The 20,245-nt window shown below is 39.4% G+C and overlaps 1 protein-coding gene across 1 annotated transcript; it reads left to right on the top strand.

Moving 5' to 3' along the window:
- Positions 1-39: 39 nt before the first annotated feature.
- ARV1 (ARV1 homolog, fatty acid homeostasis modulator) lies at positions 40-19,846 on the top strand. Its single transcript, XM_004620322.2, has 5 exons — positions 40-291; positions 5,297-5,416; positions 7,416-7,569; positions 11,603-11,824; positions 12,619-19,846. The coding sequence occupies exons 1-5, from the start codon at positions 133-135 to the stop codon at positions 12,759-12,761; spliced, it is 798 nt and encodes a 265-aa protein (XP_004620379.1). The 5' UTR covers positions 40-132; the 3' UTR covers positions 12,762-19,846.
- The last annotated feature ends 399 nt before the right edge of the window (positions 19,847-20,245 follow it).

The raw sequence follows: 20,245 nt of genomic DNA, 5'->3' as shown, positions 1-20,245 counted from the left end.
CTTGCGCGGCGCAGGTGTTTCCGGTGTGGCGTCTGACGTCCTCCCGCTGCTGTATCGGAAGTTCTGGGCCAACTTGGTGTGGAATTGAGCCGCGTTGGGGGCGGGGTGCGCCTTGGGCCTGCCTAGTGGAACATGGAAGGGGTTGCAGCCGGGAAGAGGGACAAAATTGGGGTGCCAGCGACCTCTACTGCAACTCCCGCCTCCTGCCAGTACAGGTGTATCGAATGCAACGAAGAGGCCAAGGAATTGTACAGAGACTATAACCACGGCGTGCTGAAGATAACCATCTGCGTGAGTTGTCAGGTGTCGGGGACCTTTGGCAAAAAGTGGGCTGGCGGGATTTGGGGACCATGAGAGGCAGTGACATTTGTGCGAGCTATTTGGGGCGATGCTAAAAATTGCCGAGTTTTCAGGGTCTTCTATTCAAGTCAGCTCTGTCATAACCGTAGCTCCTTCCAGAGTCAGTCGCTTGAATATCCTCACCCATCGTATAAAAAATTCACAACTTTATAACGTAGTTTTCCCTGTCGCTGTCGCAGGTGAGATCCAGCCGGTTCGGTGGAGATAATTATTGTGGGTTATTGCAGAGAAATTTAAAGCTCAGATCAGGCTCATATGTAGACTCAGGTCAACGCTACTTCTCCTTAGTCTCTCCGTTTCGATTGATATCATGCTTCCACGGCATAACCCATATTAAATTTTTCAGAGAATACCTTTATTTCTTCAAATTTTATTCATTGTCATTTCTGAATTTTGTATACAAGGCAGAATAATGGTAGAGGGTGGTAAAGTAAAATTTTGCTTTTAAGGTATTCCGAGTCAATCTAGAAAGAATTCTCTTCTGTTTTAAAACTTCAAAATTGGGCAGGAAATATGGCCCAGTGGTAGAGTTGTGTGAGGTCCCGGGACCTAGAACTGCAATATATATATATATATATATATATATACACACACACACACATATACATATATATGTATATATATTTTATTTTTACTTTTTTGTTTTTTTAATTTATTTTTTTCTTATTTTTTGTATATATATATTTTAAATCCAACAAATTACAATCACAAAATGGGAAGGTTTTTGAAGACTATTATAAACGAACTTGTCACATAGAAGGCAGGCTTTTTTTTTGGTAAAACCCAGTTGTCACCTTGCCAGACAAGCACCTTACCCACAGTACTATCCCTCCAGCCCCTGAAGGCAAACATTTTTGTCACATTTTATTCTCCAATGACTTTATTTCTAGTCCTCTTTAGAAAAATCGTTGCCAGTAACACACAGGGGAGCATACAAATTTAGCCTGTTATCAATTGATAAATTCAGTATTCCTTATTTAAGTGTGTTTTCTCACTTGGCAAAATTTCAGCTCACATAAATGGCAACATACTGCCTTCTCTATCCCTCCACCCTTGTATTTCCTAATGAGATAGAAGATATAATATTCTCATTTTTATAATGGCAATTAATAGTAATGTACATAGTAGGGAAAAATATTGTAGTTCATGCCAGACTCTACTATTAACTTTAAGCAATTTGGGGGAACATGTCCGGCAGTGCTTAGGAGACCCAGGGGCCATCCCAGTGATTCTTGGCCCAGCCATGTGGGCCTATTGGCCTAATGATTGCAGGGCAAGGCATGTGTTACAACCCTTTGAGCTATCATCCTGCTCCCATAAAATAATTTTTAAAAAATCTTTTAAAAATTCTGAATTTGGGGAATGCCTGGGCCTCCTGCACACTAAAACACATTGCAATTGTATTTGTAATTACCCTTTTCTTTTTGCTTTTGGACTTTGGGCTGTACTTGGCTATGTTTACGGCCTATACCTGGCTCTGTGCTCAGGGATTACTCCTGGCAGCAGTTGAGGGATTTTAGGCCGTGACTGGAATTGAAGCCGGGTCAGCTGTGTGTAAAGCAAGTTTCTTATACACTGTATTCTCACCAGCCCTGGTTTTTTGGGGTTTTTTTTGGGTACGGGACGGGGCTGGAGCGATAGCGCAGCGGGTAGGGCATTTGCCTTGCACGCGGCTGACTCAGGTTCAATTCCTCCGTCCCTATCGGAGAGCCCGGCAAGCTACCGAGAGTATCCTGTCCGCACGGCAGAGCTTGGCAAGCTGCCCATGGTGTATTCGATATGCCAATAACAGTAGCAACAAGTCTCACAGTGGAGACGTTACTGATGCCCGCTCGAGCAAATCGATGAACAATGGGATGACAGTGCTACAGTGCTTTTAAAAATTCTGAAAGGACACATGTTTTGGTACTCATGGATGTGACTCAGTGATGGAGCACCTAACGTGCCTTGATGAATGTGTAAGGATGTGTTTTCAGCGGCACCCTTACTTTACTACAAAGTGCTACCTCTAGCTTTTTGAGTCTCGTCTGCAGCAAAAACACATTTGCACCAAATTGTGCAGCCGCTGGTGTATAAGCACCAGTGTGTCAGATTACAACAACAAAAAGACAAGGGAAGGAAAAATAAATTGTAGGCATCAGGTTATGTTAGGAAGAAAAATATCCAAAAGTGATAAACAGTGACAAGTGATAGCCCCAACATTCTTTGATTTTTATCCCTCAGCAATACACTCAGCCTTACCTCTTAGCTGTATTTTTCATCCTATACTTTCTCTTGCTCTTCTTGGGCTTCGGTTTGGTTTGATTTTAGTTTTGGGGCCACACCTGGCATTGCACTCAGGGATTACTCCTGATGTTGCGCTCGGGAATTACTCTTGACAAGCTTGGGGGAACATATGGGATACTGGGGATCAAACCAGGTTGACTGCACCCAAAGCAAGCGCCCTATCCACTGTACTATACCTCCAGCCCCTTTGTCAATCCGCTCAATTTACCTATGTTTTCCTCTCTCTAATGGAAACATGTACCTTGCTTTTCATCACTCTCTGTGCTTCAGCTTATCACAATTTACTATAATCTTTCTTTAAAATAAAGTATAATATTGTATATAGTGCCTGGCCTATTTCAAATGCTCAAATATTTGATAAATATTTTATGGTAACAAAACAACTGCTAGAGAGTCTCGTAATACTCATTACTACATCAGTACTAATCCAGCTTCCTCCCCTGAGTGTTAGATACAAAGATGACTAAGAGAACCCCTACTCTTGTGGAAGTTAAACTTCACTTTAAAGGTAAGTATTTGCTTATTGAGGGGTAGAAAAGGGAATTTTGTAGTGATAATGGGAAAGAAAAATTAGCAATGGGTACATTTCTTTTCTTTTTTTTTCCTTTTTGGGTCACACCTGGCTCTGCAAAGGTGTTACTCCCGGCTCATGCACTCAGGAATTACTCTCGGCAGTGCTTGGGGGACCATATGGGATGCTGGGAATTGAACATCCTACCCGCTGTGCTATTGCTCCAGATCCACATTTCTTAATGACACAATGGAATTGGAGAAATATTTGGTAGTGAATCCAATTTCATTTTGAGGGAAAACTTAGTACTTTCCTGTGCACTTCACTATTGCTGTTTCAGTGCCTCACAATTTTAAAGTACTCTGGGGCCAGAGAGATTGTACAGGGTAAGGAGCTTTTTTGGCACGTGGTCAGTGTGTTTCTCCAAGCATTTTTATAAGTGACCGCTGAGCACTGTTAGGTGTAACCCCCCAAAAGCAAAAATATAATAAAATAAAATAAAATTTAAAAATAAATTTTTTGTAAGATTAGCTTATACAGCGAGTATTAGCATTGTTGCCATGGTATAACTATTAATGTTTTAAACATTACATTTTCAGTGAGGTACTTACTATGTGCCACATCTACATTTTGCATATTCTATAGCAGTAGGATTTTACATATTCTAATAGCAGTATGACATCGTAATAAGAATTTCTAAAGTCCCAAAGAATGCTGTTTTGGGTAATCTAAACCCAAGCGCCAAGCTGGGTTCCTTTTTTTTTTTTTTTTTTTTTTGTGGAAAATTCCTTTTAAATGTTTTTTATTGAGACATGAAGATTTACAAAGCTATTCATAATAGACATATTTCAGGCATATACTGTTCCAACACTGATTCCACAACCAGTGTCCCCTCCCTCCACTACTGTCCCCAGGTTTTCTCCCACCTCCCAACCTGACCTTTGCCAGGCATATATCAAATTTATTTCATATTCCTTGCTTCAATACAATTTAAAGGAATGTCAGATGAGGTTATCAGAAAATAAATGAGTTAATTTGTGACGATTGACTACTAAGTGATTTTAACAAATATAAATAAGATGTTAAGTCATTATTGAAACTGTAGCAGATCCCTTTGGAAGCTAGGAGTAAGCATACCTTTCTTAATCTAATAGAGGGCAACCATATGCACCTTTAGAGCTCTTTTTATACTTCTTGAAAAATTTAGCTTAAGGCTATGAGTTCCCTAACCTGTTGCCTGCTCATGAAGCTCTGTACCACCCCATCAAATCTGGATGATAAATTAGCATAATAGAGTACTCTTGGTGAAGTGGTCATTTCATAGACCTTTTGTCAAGCTGGGTTCTTTTCCCCAGATTTCAAGATTCACAGAGTTGTGGAGGTAACCATGTAGCCAGCCAACAGGCGATAATGTATCAGTGAAAGTACATTACATATTATGTATTTTATAACAGTTCCTACAAATTGAGAGAATTTTCTAGGATAATCACCTACTTGACTCAATCTTAAAATCATCACTTCTTGGTCCTGATAGAAAGCACACGGGTTAAGGCACTTGCTCTGCATGCAGCTGACCCTAGTTCAATCCTGGGATACCATCCATCACCCTCCCTGAGCACCAGCAGGTAGAGTCCCTGAGTACAGAGCCCTGAGCACAGCTGGGTGTGATCCAGAAAGCAACAATAACAAGATAATAAGTACTCCTTAACTGTTTTAGTGAGGCTAAAATATTATTTTTTCAAGCCCAGAAAATTATATTTTATCATTTCTGAAACCAGGTCTTATATAGATGACATCTTATATCTAAAAGAATGATTATTGGGGCTGGAGTGATAGTACAGTGGGTAGGGTGTTTGCCTTGCACTTGGCCGACCTGGGTTCGATTCCCAGCATCCCATATGGTCCCCTGAGCACCGCCAGGGGTAATTCCTGAGTGCAGAGCCAGGAGTGAGCCCTGTGCATCGCTGGGTGTGACCTAAAAAGCAAAATAAATAAATAAATAAAAGAATGGTTATTTAAATAAATGCTGATACGGCCTTACCCTGTCCAACTCCAAAATAGATTCTGCTGTCTAGAAATTCTGTAAGATTCCCAAATGTATAAATTTGCTTATTCTTGTGTTATCTTAAATTATTCCAGAAGTCCTGCCAGAAACCTGTGGACAAATATATCGAATATGATCCTGTTATCATCTTGATTAATGCTATTCTGTGCAAAGCCCAGGCCTATAGGCATATTCTTTTCAATACTAAAATAAATGTAAGTCGTAGAATTTTAAGTTTCTGATTTTACTTGATGATGCGATTACATTTTAAAAGGTTAATGCCTTTGTTAACATAGTTAAAGATCACTTAAATTATTTCATATCAGTTATGTCTGGAAGTGCTAGACATAGAACTTTTAAAAAAAATGTGCACAATGTTTTGTGAGTAGATATGATTGTGATTATTGGCAGAAAACTGACAAGTCACAATCTCAATTATCTTTCGTAGGTTACCTTCTGAAATACATATCAATTATTTTGAACTAATTAAAATTTAATATATCTAGGTACAGAGACAATAATACCTAAAAGAAGTAAAGAAATATATGAAAACATTTCTTATTGCATTTTATACTGTGCAATTGAGGTTATGCATGAGGTGAATAACAATGTTAAACTGAATCTGAAAAATTATAATTTACAAAATTGTATTCTCAAAACAGTGTACTGAGTTATGAATTAATATTTTTGATAAAATAAAGGACAGCCAATACTATTTGAATATCAGATAAACTATTCTTAGTATATATCCCAAATTTTTCACAGAATATATATATATATATATACAAAAACATTTATATAAAGTTCATATTTCACTGGGTTTTGTTATTGTTGTTCTTTTATTTCAACATGGACTGTAATGGACTGGAGTGATAGTACAGTGCAGCTGACCCGGGTTCGATTCCTCTGTGCCTCTTGGAGAGCCCGGCAAGCTACCAAGAATATCCTGCCCACATGGCAGAGCCTGGCAAGCTACCCTTGGTGTATTCGATATGCCAAAAACAGTAACAGAGACATTACTGGTGCCTGCTCGAGCAAATCGATGAACAACAGGACAACAGTGCTACAGTGGACTGTAATGGTGCAGTTTATCTATTGCACCCTCTGCCTTAAGTTAAACCCTGGGCAGTTTTTTAATTACTAGGCCATTTTTTTTAAGTCACTGTGCTTTACAGTTTTTCAGTATAGACCACTGATTCTTAACCTTTGCCTCATATTAGAATTACCTGGTTGAGATGATAATGGATAACAGTTAATACTTCCAACTCTCAGCCTCACCCAGTGATTTAAGTCTGAATCAGTGGAATTAGGAGCCAGGCATTGGAATTTCTTACATCTCCCAGCAGTTTCCTAGTTTGGTCAGGAAGGCCAGTGTGCCACCAGGATACACCTGTTCCTAGACTACATTGGGTTTGCACACACTTTTATTTACCCACTTCATTGTGATAAAGTTTGACCAATAAGGGAAATTACATAGGGACAGAGATGCAGCTCTGTGATTAAGGTGTATGCCAGATGTATGGGACACTAGGGCCAATCCCTGGCATTGCCAATATATATATATATATTCTTGGTACATCTTCTAAATGCTTGTTTAAGATAATAGTTTTTTTTTGTGTGTGTGTGGTGTGTTGCAATATTCTGTTCTCTCATTGTTGCTCTCACTTGTCCATGAATCACATAGATTGTTTGATCGGTTGTTGAAAATAAAATGGATAGTTGTTGGAAATAAAATGAAGGTTAACTAATTGCACTGATGCTGGTGTATACCACTAGTGGCTCATACTTAAAGATAGCAGTTACAAATCACAGTATCTGCATCACCATGTTAAAGTAATAATTCTTACTTAGAAAGGCACATTAGAATCTTTCCATCCCAAAAAGAAAAATATGTTCTAAAATATGCATGTCTAGAATTTACTTCCAAAGTTTCTGAATCAGAATTGGACCAGAATTAAAGATTTGTCTTTTTTTTAAAAAAAAACAAAAAACAAAACCCTCCCCCATGTGATGATTCTATTGGATGTTGCAAATTAAGACTCACTGACTTATAGATTGAATACAACTATATAATTAATTAAGCAATTCTAAATTTAGAAAGCTACTAGATTGGATGTTTTTCAAAACCATTAATAAATAGCTAGATCTGTACTCATCGATAGAAAATTCAGTTGAGTCTATCTAATTGAATGGCATTGTCTCTTTGACTATCAGATGCACGGAAAACTCTGCATATTTTGTTTGCTTTGTGAAGCATACCTGAGGTGGTGGCAGCTTCAAGATTCAAACCAGAAGAGTGATCCCGATGACTTTATCAGATATGCTAAAGAGTGGGATTTCTATAGAATGTTTGCAGTTGCTTCTCTAGGTAGGAAGAAACCATGATTTCTATTAGTTGATTAGTGCTGACTGTTCTGATGAAAAGCATGGTGTGTAGTCTTGATCAGTAAGAAAAGCCATTTAATGAAGGATTTGAGACTGAAATTCTGCTTTACCACTAACCTACTGGATGAACTTGTCAGAACTTTATCTGCTTTTTCACTTTTTGTTGCCACACATATGATATGCAAATAATTTTATTGTTATATTAGAGAGATTTGTACAATATTTTTAAAACAGTACTGTTAAAAATTAATATGTTCTCAGATGTGGGTAGGGTGAAGGTTAAAAAAAAAAGTTATGGGGCTGTGCAGTAGGACAGCAGGTAGGGTGCTTGCCTTGTACATAGTGGACCAGGGTTCAATCCCTGACATCCAATATTGTCTTCTGCTTGTAGGGCCAGGAGTAAGTCCTGAGCATCACCAGGTGTGGCCTCAAAAAAAAAAAATCAGTATAGTCTGATTTATAATTTGAAGGTTATCTTGGTCCTATCTTTTGTTGTTGTTGTTCTTTTTCTTTTTATGTTTTTATTTTCTTATTAGTTTTTGACCTATCTTTATTAAAAGATACTGATGATGGGGATATAGCTTAGCGCTAGAATACATGCTGTACATGTATAATCCCCTGGGTTTGATACCTAGGAAACCTCCCCCCAAAAAAGAAACAACCGGGGCTAGAGCGATAGCACAGCGGGTAGGGCATTTGCCTTGCATGGGCTGACCTGGGTTCGATTCCCAGCATCCCATATGGTCCCCTGAGCACTGCCAGGGGTAATTCCTGAGTGCAGAGCCAGGAGTAACCCCTGTGCATTGCCAGGTATGACCCAAAAAAACAAAAAACAAAACAAAAGAAACAACCAATAATTGCTATACAGTATCTAATGTACTATACTAATGCAATGTATTTAATAAGAGAATATATTTAATACGGAAATTTATTTTATTGAAGTAAAAGTTTTATTAAAGAATTTTGGGAGAGAAGAGAATTCCATAAAGGAAATAAATTATACACCCCAAGTTCATATGCACAGGCAACTTCAAGATGAAGCAGAAAAATTTAGTTATTTAGGGGCCAGAGTAATAGTACATCAGGTAGGGCATTCACCTTGCACATGGCTGACCCAGTTCAATCCCGAGCATCCCATATAGTCCCCCAAACAATGCCAGGAGTAATTCCTGAGTGCAGAGCCAGGAAAAATCACTTAACATTGGTGGATGTGATCCAAAATTTTTTTTAAAAATTAGATTTTTTATTAATTACACATAGAAAAATTTGCCCATCTCCCAAATTCCCTAAATTAAATAATTGCTTTTCCTCAGAATTTAAATTTGTAACTTAAGTTTACAAGTTAAAATTTTGTAACTGTCAGAATTATAGTTGGAGCACCCATGGTACCCAGGCTTTTCTGCTTTGAAAATTCATTATAATGAAAAGTTATTTTAGTAATATTATGTCTCTAAGTTCATGCCAATGTCACATTCTGGTCTGTGTTCTCTTTTTTCCTCCTTTCTTTTTGTATCTGCCCTTAACTCCTTTGTTTCTCTCATCCAGCTCATTCATTTTAAAAAATCATCTGTTAGGGCTGGAGCAGTAGTACAGCAGGTACTACTTGCCCTCCATGTGGCTGACCTTCCAAGCACAGCAGGAGTGATCCCCAGCACAGAGCCAAGATTAAGCCCTGAACACCACCAGGTGTGGCCCAAAAATCAAAAATTAAAAATAAAAATCATCTATACTATGAGAATTCCCAATTGTACATAATAACATTACAAATATACTGCATTTTGTAATTTAAACACTATTTTAAAGTCCCACAGCCCATTAAAAAAATTGCTGAGACAGGAGAAGGCCTCTGTACACCGTTTAGTGTTTTCTCCACTGCATCTTAGGCAGCAGCTTCTAATGGAAGCCTCCAGAAATGGAAGCTTCATAACGTCTGTCTCATGGGAGCATGTACTGGGAGCTAATGCAATTTCATAAATCTTTCACCAAGTGAGACAAACATGGAAGTTATCTAGTCTGCTCTTCTATCCAGTGCACAAAACCCTTCTCTCTGGATTCCTGCAGGATGTACTAGCATAGTTACACCCACTGCCAGGAGGCAATCCACCATTGTTAGATAGTTCTTGCCGAGAAATTCGTTATTTTATCTTCTTTTGTCCAAGATCCAAACTAGAAGATATGCATGATTGAACAGATCTCTCTAGCTAATAACCCCTATATTTACTTTTTTTTTCCCCCGGGGGAGAGGGGTGGGAGGGCAGTGTTTGTGGGGAGGGGTGGTGGTGGTTTCAAAGCAGTGCCCGTGAGTCCAGAGACCACTTCCGGGTTTCTCAGCCAACCAATCAGTGGTTCACTGCAGTGGCAGTTGGGAGCTTCCGCGGCTATCTACAAGCCCTTCAGTTATTTTGATGGGATATGGTTGTTTCATTGAAGTATACACCAGTTTTGATGTAGGTTAATCATTCTAAATTATTTTTTGTTGATCCTAATCACCTATATTTGGATCCTCTTTAGGTTGGTTATATTCAGTTACAAAACATTTTAAGAAGAAAACAGTAGGGGCCGGAGCGATAGCACAGCGGGTAGGGCATTTGCCTTGCACACGGCTGACATGGGTTCGATCCCCGGCATCCCATATGGTCCCCCAAGCACTGCCAGGAGCAATTCCTGAGTGCAAAGCCAGGAGTAACCCCTGAGCATTGCTGGGTGTGACCCCAAAAGAAAAAAAAAGAAGAAGAAGAAAACAGTTATGTGAGTGTGTGTGTGTGTGTGTGTGTGTGTGTGTTCCAGAAAAACTATTCTGCAGAATCCTAACTGACACAGTTTATAAGACAAAGTAGGGTCAGGAACTCTCAACATAAATACAGCTGCATGGTGAGAGGAGTAACAATCTTTATAAATAAAAATAACTTAGTCAAAAGGTATGTTAAATTGAAACAACCAAGATTATGTCCTATTCTGACTATGGAATACACGTTGTATTATTGCATCTTCATAGAGGACAACGAATACTTTTTAGAAGGATAAGAAATTTTATTTTAAAAATTTGTTAAGATTAATAAAGAGAGCTAGGGAGCTAGCTCAAAGGGCTAATGTGCATGCTTTGTATGCCAAAGGCCTGGTTTTGATCGACAGCACTGCATGATTAACAAGCACCACCAGAAATAACCCCAGCCTCCAAGAAAAAAGTAGCCCTTGAGCACCTCTGGGTTTAGCCAAAATAAACCAAAATTAAATTAAAAGGGAACTCTTACGTTTTAGGTAACTGCATTCAAATTCTTTAGGTTATAAAAGTGGAATAAACAGTGGAATAAGAAATAAAACTTTTTTATAAGTAGCTTTTTGAATGAGTTCCATATTTAAACTTAAAAGCCTCCATTCTCCTGTTTAATTCTTTCATGAAGATCTTTAAAACTGAAGAGACTTAAAGAGAATCTTACCTCCCAGAAGTAACTTCAGAATACTGATGATTACAATTCTGATGGCACTATTTTTTCTTCAGTGGATTACGAATCACTTGTATCATTTGTCATCCGGTTGATCTTTGAGTTGCTCAAGCAGGCTCCAGTAACATCTCCATTTGTCCCTGTCACATGCTAGTGTAGCCCAATGATATCTGCTCCAGGAACAGGAAGAGCCTCAAACTGTTCATCATACCCTGAATGAATGTGGATTATGAAATATTTCACAAAAGAATTGTTATTCACTGTAAATATTATTAATGTAAAAATTGCTGAATGTTTCTTATATGTAACATCAGAATTTGCTACAAAAGGCAGTTACTTATTTTTTAACGAAGGAAAAGAAGCCAGGGATGTAGTTCAGTGGTAGAGCTCCTGTTTTATGAGGGTTGGTTCCTCCAAATACAGCAAAAAAAAAAAAAAGAGAGAGAAAAGGGAAAGTTAATCTTAATAAAACATTTTGTGTGGAGTCAACTGTATTTTGAAATTGTGGTTTACTTTTTATAAAGGGATGTGGTTTGGATAGGAACATATTTTTATTTTCTATTTCTTCTTTAGAACAAGCTGCATTTTTTGTTGGCATTTTTACTTTCCTGTGGATAGAACCTATGCTAGTGGGGGAAAAAAACAACCTCACTTTGCTGCTGAAAGCATTGTTATTATCTAGCTATGGAAAACTCCTATTGATTCCAGCTGTCATTTGGGAACATGACTACACACCCCTATGTCTCCGGCTCATTAAAGTGTTTGTTCTTACATCAAATTTTCAGGCAATTAGAGGTATGTTTCTGTTTTTTTTTTCCTGCTACATCAATTTTCAGTCCACATAAAAGTATAAAAGGCTTGTCTTCTGAATACCATTTTTATATAATCTGTTAAATACTGATATTCTTTCTTACTACAATAACAATGCCTAACATTTATATCATCTTGTGCATCACATATTCAGTGTTGTGTTTTGTTTTGTTTTGTTTTTTTTCAATTTAACCACACGGTGCTTTTAGTTTTCAAAGTACTTTCAGATGTGTTATCTCTGTCCCTCTGTCCTGTGGGGTTATAAAAGCAACCATTATTACGTACACTTTATGAATGAGTTTGTGATGACTTGTCCAAAGTTACATGGCTGGATAGTTATCAAGCCATGATAAGATGCCAGGTACCTGTCTGCCAACTTAGCATACTATCAGCAAAGAAGAAATAAGCAACTTCATTTTCCCATGTATGTGAGAAATGCTATGTTAAAACTTTAACATGATAGTTTTATGATAAGACTGTCGAACTGAGCATATCAGTTTTTTTTTCCTACTCTTTATAACCAAAAGACCTGTTTTTATTTTTCTTTTAATATTCCCGAGGCTTTTCATTTGAAGAGAAGCAGCTTAGTATTTGTTATAAGCAGATGAACTGATTCTGTCAAGGATTTTGTGGCTAGAAAACTGAGAATATTAATAAGAACAATGATTTTCTAAAATCAGCTTTACAAAACAATTATATTAATACTACCAAATAATTTACATGCCAGTTATCATTTAATTAAACTTTCAAAAACTTATTCATTCCCTTTTCTTTTTCAGTGACCCTAAATATCAGTCGAAAGCGCTCCTTCTTGGCGATACTAGCCGGCTTACTGCTAGAAAGCATCATGGTATACTTCTTTCAGAGGATGGAGTGGGATGTTGGCAGTGACTATGCCTTCTATAAATCTCAAGACTTTTGAAGAAGCAGAAAAATATCTCTGTGTTCGTGTGTTCAGGAAAAGAAATTTTCAGAATTGGACAGATGTCTTTATAAAATAAATATCTTCACGTAATTCATTCCCTAACATATTACTTCCAAGTCAGGTCCAGATCTCCCTCAAGGATGTTAGTGCTTGCCTACTAGAGTCCCAGTTCTTCTGTCATATTCACTGTCACTGTCACTATCATCCTGTCACTGTCACTGTCATCCTGTCACTGCTCATCGATTTGCTCAAGCGGGCACCAGTATCGTCTCTATTGTGAGACTCGTTCCTGTTTTTGGCATATCAAATATGTCATGGATAGTTTGCCAGGCTCTGCCATGTGGGCAAGATACTCTCGGTAGCTTGCCGGGCTCTCCGAGAGGGGTGGAGGAATCGAACCCAGGTCAGCCCCATGCAAGACAAATGCTGTACCCGCTGTGCTATCGCTCCAGCCCCATTTGTCATATTCAGTGGCTTCAATCTCTAGTTGGGTTTTTTTGTTTGTTTTTGGTCTGGGGGGTATGGATTTTGTTTTTTCAGGGTTTTGTTTTGTTTTCTAGTGTATAGTCCTGTCATAATTTGACACCTCCTCTGCAACTAACTTTTTATATTAAGATTTGAAATTTGAAATTTGTTACACTGACCACTATCTCCTACTTTTCTTAATCATTTCGTTCTCGAATTCTACCTCCCCCACTTTGATTGCCCTTATTTTCCACCTCTAGTAGCTTGGCCCCTAACTTTCCTTAACCTCTAACCCACAAATGCCTGTCTTCTAACCATACCTAGAACCGATAGCAGCTATTAAGTTATTCTTGTTTATTCCCTTGAAACCTGTCAGTTTTCTGCCCTTTTGTCAAGGATACTTTTGTCCAAGTCTTAACCATCTGTATTCTCTGTAAACATGGAGACTGTTGTGTGTCCAGGACATCCCTGCCACTGAAGGGCAGCTGGATCTCTGTGTTGCTCCTCTAAACCTGTAGTCACCTCTAATTACCCTCCCTTCAAATGGTTGAAGTAAGGGGCCAGGGAGATGGCTCAAGGGGATGGAGCACATGATTTCCCTATAGAAGACCACTAGTTTAATCTCTATTATTTCACAGCGCCTTCAACACCTCTGGCTATCTCCCTGGTAGCCCCTGAGCACTTAATGTGAATGTTCTGAAATCTCTACACTCCTTGTTCCTGTGTTTGCTATCACTTTCTTGAAAATCACTTAACATTTTTTCATCATTCACAACTTAACTGGACATGTCTTCCTACATTTTTCATTCCCTACTGTCTAGCTTCCTCTCTGGGGCCATTTCCAACCTTCAAGTCCTCCCTTTGGTCACAGGTGGACTTCTGGACCACAACCTATTTCTCCTTGCAGACAGTTTGAGAATGTGGGCTGACTTTAGAGGGTTGGCCTTGAGCTTGAGGGGCTGCGATGGTGAGGAAGGCATGGAGGCTGGACCTGTGCCCTTGGTCACTCTCACATGTGAAAAGACTTTTTACTGGTGGCACCTCTAAGCCTTTCTCTGTGACCGTCCTTCTCCTCTCCAGGTCTGCAGAAAAATTGCCCTTTACTTCTCTTATCCAAATGGATATTCCCCTCTGCTTTATTTCTTCCATAACAATTGACAAGCCTGTCTCTTCACTAGCTTTTCTCTTTGTAAAATATCATTTCTGAGTCTCCTGAATCTGCATTCCTAAGACTCATAACCCGTTTGTCAGGGTTGTCCTCCTCCAGCTCTGCTCCGGAGCACTCCTCTTCTAAAACCAGCTGCCTGTTTATTTTTTGTAGTTTTTTTTAATCTTCTTGTTTGTTGCAGCATCCTTAGCAACAAACAGCAGTTGTGTCCAGAAGCTTCTGAAACTGCCCCAGTACCAAATTCTTGTCAGGTTGTTCATTATCATTTCTGGTTAGGAAAACAAGTTTGCCTACCATTAATAGCCTTTTGAAAACCATTTTCTTCTTTGATGTTATGTCATTTTTTACATTGTGTCATATTAAAATTTCATGTGTTTTATGACTGATTATCACAACTGGGTTAAAAGTTTGCTGTGTTGGGGCTGGAGCAATAGCACGGCAGGTAGGGCGTTTGCCTTGCACGCGATCGACCCAGGTTCGATTCCCAGCATCCCATGTGGTCCCCCGAGCACTGCCAGGAGTATTTCCTGAGTGCAGAGCCAGGAGTAACCCCTGTGCAGTGCTAAGTGTGACCCAAAAGCAAAAAAAAATAAAGTTTGCTATTAGAGCAATAGCTGAGGTCTGGGAATAACCAAGTGTTCAAGAATAGATGACTGTATAAAGAAATGATGGTACATATACACAATGGAATAAGGAAAGGAAATTTAAGAATTAAGAAAATTAAGAATTAATTAAGAATTAAGAAAATTAAGAATTTAAGAAAAGGAAAAGTCATACGATTTGCTGCTGTGTGAAGCAACCTGGAGAGTATCCAGGAAATTAAAGGAAGGAAATTAAAGGAAGGAAGAAAGACTGACACAGAATGATCTCTCTCATATAAGAAACATAATGAATACCAAAGCCAATGGAAACAATATAAGAGCTGGTATTCAATAGGAAACAAGCCACTTGAGGAGATGGGGGCGCAGAACAGGGAGGGGGCAAAATCTATGGTGGAGGGAAGTGTTCAAGTGGGAAGAGAAGGTGGTACTGAAAGGTGGTAAAGTGTTATGTATGAAACATCATCAACAGAACTGTAAACCATAGTGCAGAAACAGATCCTGAAGTTTCTGGATGCAGCTACACCATATCTCCAAATTGCACAATACTGAGATTCCAATGGGAGCACACCAAATTAGGTAGGGAAAGTAAGGAGGCCAACTAACTGCAACAAAGAAAAACAACACCGAAGGCCCAACTAGCAACAAACAGCTTAGTAAATGCTCAGACAAGGACTAAACAACCCCATGTTGAGATATAACAATTTTCACAAATTTTCTTTTAATGAGCTATTTTTGATAAGTTCATTATTTAGTTGCAACAAGCAATATGAAAAAAATTACTAAATGCTTGCTAAGGGAGCAGTCTCGGGGGGTGACTGGTAAAATGGAGACTGGTGAGAGAAGGTACTCTGGGGGTCTGATTGGTGTTGGAATATCAAAAACCTGTAGCAACGACATTATGAGCAACTTTGTAAACCACAGTGTTTAAAGCATTGTTTTTTAAGTGCCTCTCATAAGAGCAGACTGACGGATGGAGGTAAATTGGGGTGGCGAGAGGGCATTAATAAAAGGAAGTGGCCACAGGAGGAGGGATTGGTATTGGGACATTGTGTACCTGAAACCTAACTTTTTAATTTTTTAATGACTATCAATTAAACAGATTTTTTTTAAGTTTGCTGACAGGAAGAAACATGCAAGGAAATTGTGTCTCCCATAGTACAGCAGAATTTTACATATTTCTGTTATTACTCAGGGTTCTATTTTTTAAACTGAGGTATAACTAAAAGTACTGACATAAGTCAAAATATAACTTCTCATTTCTGTTTCATGACACAAAGATTTGGGTGCTCTTTTTTCAAAAAGCTATGGTATGGGGCTTGAGTTATATATAGTACAGAAGGTAGGGCACTTTACTTGCACTTAGCTGACCTGGGTTCAATCCCAGGCATCTCATATGGTTCCCCAAATCAACCAGGAGTGATCCCTGAACACAAAGCCAGGAATAAGCCCTGAGCCAGGTGTGTCCCCTCCACCCAAAAGTAAAAATCCCAGCTTTCCCATCCTTCATTCCTCATCCTAAATACAGAAAACATGTAAAGAAACAGAATATTTGTACAAGAACTGATACATACAACAAGTGAAGATTTATAAATTAAAGTCCAGGTGAACATTTGAACTGTATTCACATGTTTTTTATTTCAGTTAAGTTGCTGACTCTACATATGCTAAAAATCTTAGTGCTCTAGTAGTAGAAACACTTATACTAAAGTAAAAATAAACAGCTTTCATAAATTCTCAATTCAGTACCTTTCCCCCATAACTTACTCTTTAAAATTGCTGATCCAAAATAACTAAAACCACAAAAAAAATTTTACAGAGGTGAACTGTAGCTCAATAAATCTGTTATTAAACAGGCATTACCTCTCCCGGTTTCATTACCTCTACCCATTTCACTCATTTTTTCATGTTATTAATAATTATAGAGCACTTACTACTACATGTGTATCAGGCACTAAGTAATGGTGAATAAAATATTGCCATTTTATTTATATTACTGAGCAGAGAGTCTCTTGCCCACACACCTGGCTGTCTTCCCCAGGGCCCCTCGGAGGAGGTGGGCTCCAGTTTCCCTCCCCACCCCAAGCAGAGCTCCTGCAGCTGAAGACCTCCAGAGCCTAGCCACAGCCATGCTCAAGGCCCCTTCCCACATGTTCAGAGGAGCCTTACGCATGAAGGTGCCGGCAGAGGAACCCAGGTGTGTGGGACCGAGACTGAGACCTCCAAGCCTGCTCGGATCAGGGCTGGGTCTCTTCCGCCCAGATTCCCCATTTTCCAGTAGCTAGGCAGTCACACCCAGGGACTGCCCCCGGCGCCATGTAATCCCACCAGTGGCCAACATCCAGAGACTTAAAACCAAGCTCCTGGAAGCGACATCTTATAGCCTAGTTCTCCCTCTGGGAGAACCTGGCAAGCTACCAAGTTTCCTGCCCACATGGGAGAGCCTTGCAAAGTCCCCATGGTGTATTCATATGCCAAAACCAGTAACAATGCTGGGTCTCATTCCCCTGACCCTGAAAGAGCCTCCAATGTGGCATCGTTGGGAAGGACGAGTAAAGAGAGACTTCTAAAATCTCAGGGCTAGGATGAATGGAGACGTTACTGAGACCACTCGAGAAATTTGACGATCAATGGGATGATGATGATGATGATGATGATGATGATGATGAGCAGAGATGGAGTAAGTAATTGTAGTATAGTGTGATAAGTGTTACAATGGAGTAATTCTAGAGTACTAGGGAAATAAGTAGAAACATTTCATCTTGTCTAACAGAAAATCTTCCCAAAGGAAAGGAACAAGGAACTTTCGAGTATGTTTGTAACCACGAATGTAAATTCCTAGGGGAAGTAATTTGTATACACAGAAATAGGAAGTATATAATAAGTACATAATACAGTGGGTGGTTTATGGACAGTGGTTATAAAAAATTATACTAGGGTGTTGGGAAAGAGTTTGCATGTTTTGTATGCTCACCAGAACGGCATGAACCACTGAGCACTGCTGGATGCAGTCCTCAAGCACCAAGCCAGGAGTGACCCCTGAGTCTTTCAGTTATAGTGCCAAAAAACATCACCAGAAGCAACCTCTAGACCCTGGACTGGGAGTAGCCCCTAAGAACTAACACATGTGACTCAAGAAAAGAAAAAAACCACTCCTTTATTATTATTATTATTATTATTATTATTATTATTATTATTATTATTATTATTAGTGAATCACCGTGATGTACAGATACAGGCTTACAAACGTTCGTGCTTGCGTTTCAGTCATACAATGATCGAGTACCGATCCCTCCACTAGTGCCCATTTTCCACCACCAATGGTCCCAGCATCCCTCCCCCCCCACCCCATCCCCACCACGCCGCCCCTCCTCTGTGGTGGGGCATTCCCTTTTGCTCCCTCTCTGCTTTTGGGAAAATAACACTTTAAAAAAAACCAAAAAACAAAAAAACAGGATAGTAGCACAGAACACCAGCTATATATGGAGAGGGCTGTTGACCACCAGGGGGAGCCATAAATGTTAAAAAGGAAGAAAACATGGTTCAAAGGCAGACAACCAAAAAGAAAAAGTAAATTAAAAGGTTATTATAAAGGGAGCTGAAGAGATAATACAGAGGTTAAGATTAAGGCTGACCTGGGTTTGATCCGTATAGTACCATCAGGAGTGATCTCTGAGCACAGAACCAGGAGTAAGTCCTGATCACAGTAGGATGAGGCCCCTCCCCACCCAAAAAAAAAAATCATTAGAAAAGTGACAAAAAAGGTAGTATACCCATTATAACTTGAAATCTCAAAACTGTTGACTCAGGTGAGGAGAAACATTACACATTTAGAAATTTATACTAAATAGATAACAAGTCTTGATTTATAAAGGTCTTAATTCATTCACTAATCTTTTTTTAAACAAAGCCAACCCGGGTTCGATTCCTCTGTCCCTCTCGGAGAGCCCGGCAGGCTACCGAGAGTATCCCACCCGAGTGGCAGAGCCTGGCCAGCTACCCATGGAGTATTCGATATGCTAAAAACAGTAACAAGTCTCACAATGGAGATGTTACTGGTGCTCACTCCAGCAAATCGATGAACAACGGTACAACAGTGCTACAGTGCTACTTTCCTTAACATGATATGCTCCAGTTTCATCCAAGTTGCAGCAAACTGCATGGCTTTGTCATTCTTTGCAGCTGTGTGAGGGCGAAACTGATGCCCTGACAAGCTGCAGCTAACATTCTCAGCTAGGCCTCAGTTTCTGCTTCCCTAAAGCAAGACTTGCAGTTTCTGCTAAATTCCTTAGCTAGGCAAGGAATTGGGCAGTTGGGTCTGGTCGGTCATGATGGGGTCACTGTACCCTCCTTAGAAACTGCTACTAGCCACTGTCTGACCATAATTGCTGACCACTGTTGTAATAGGGCCAATGCTAAAAATAGACCAGTTTATAAATTGCTTAACCCTGAGCCCAATATAAACTGCTTGTGATTTGGAGTCGGGGTCCTTGTCAAGACTCCACTGCGTTGGATGAGCCTTGGACCCGAGCTCGAGCTAGCAATGGCTCGAGTTAGTAATAAAGTTCCTTTGCTTCTGCATCATCGTGTGTGGACTTGGTCTCCCCGAGACTGGGGATCTGAAATTTGGGCACAACAGCTGCAAAGAATTTCATTCTATATTTGGTATATTCCATACCACACCTTCATTACCACTCACTTGTCGTTGGACACTAGATTGATTTAATCTCTCAGTTATTGTGTTCAGTGCTGTAATGGTGTGCATATGTCCTTTTGAATAAATGTCCCTGTGTCCTGGGGATAGAATTGCTGGGTCATATGGCAAATTCAATACACAAAAATAAGCCACATTGTTCTCTTTTCTTTTTTCATCCTAGAGTTTATATCCTACTCTGTGTCGAATATCTCATCTTTCTTTTGCAGAGGTAGCGGTAAATTCAAATTTCCAGGTCTTATGTTGAGCTCTTTGCAATCAGAGTCCCAGCACAGTACAAATGCTTTGATAAGGGGCCTGTGACTGTTAAGATTTAATTTTTTGGGATGCCACCTCCAGTGATACTCAGGGATCACTTCGGCAGTGCTTGGGGACTGTCATGCTGGTAATCACACTGAGTGCTCCTGCATGCACTCTAGTCCTTTGAGATAACCACTCTGGCTCAAAAGGGTGGCTGATAACTATAAAGTTTTTGAAGATAATTATGATAGAAGCCTGCAGAGAGAAATCATATGGTATATGACTGCAGGGACAT

This window comes from Sorex araneus, chromosome 9, assembly GCF_027595985.1.
Source record: "Sorex araneus isolate mSorAra2 chromosome 9, mSorAra2.pri, whole genome shotgun sequence".
Taxonomy (NCBI): Eukaryota; Metazoa; Chordata; class Mammalia; order Eulipotyphla; family Soricidae; genus Sorex; species Sorex araneus.
This window is presented reverse-complemented; position numbering and strand designations above follow the sequence as displayed.

What these genes read in the sequence shown, in the direction of transcription:
- ARV1 (XM_004620322.2), top strand. Translation starts at nt 133, where the DNA reads ATGGAAGGGGTTGCAGCCGGGAAGAGGGACAAAATTGGGGTGCCAGCG. An exon ending in GTTTGCAGTTGCTTCTCTAG is followed by an intron (nt 7,570 to 11,602) that starts GTAGGAAGAAAC and finishes TTTCTTCTTTAG; the next exon opens with AACAAGCTGCATTTTTTGTT. An exon ending in AAATTTTCAGGCAATTAGAG is followed by an intron (nt 11,825 to 12,618) that starts GTATGTTTCTGT and finishes TTTCTTTTTCAG; the next exon opens with TGACCCTAAATATCAGTCGA.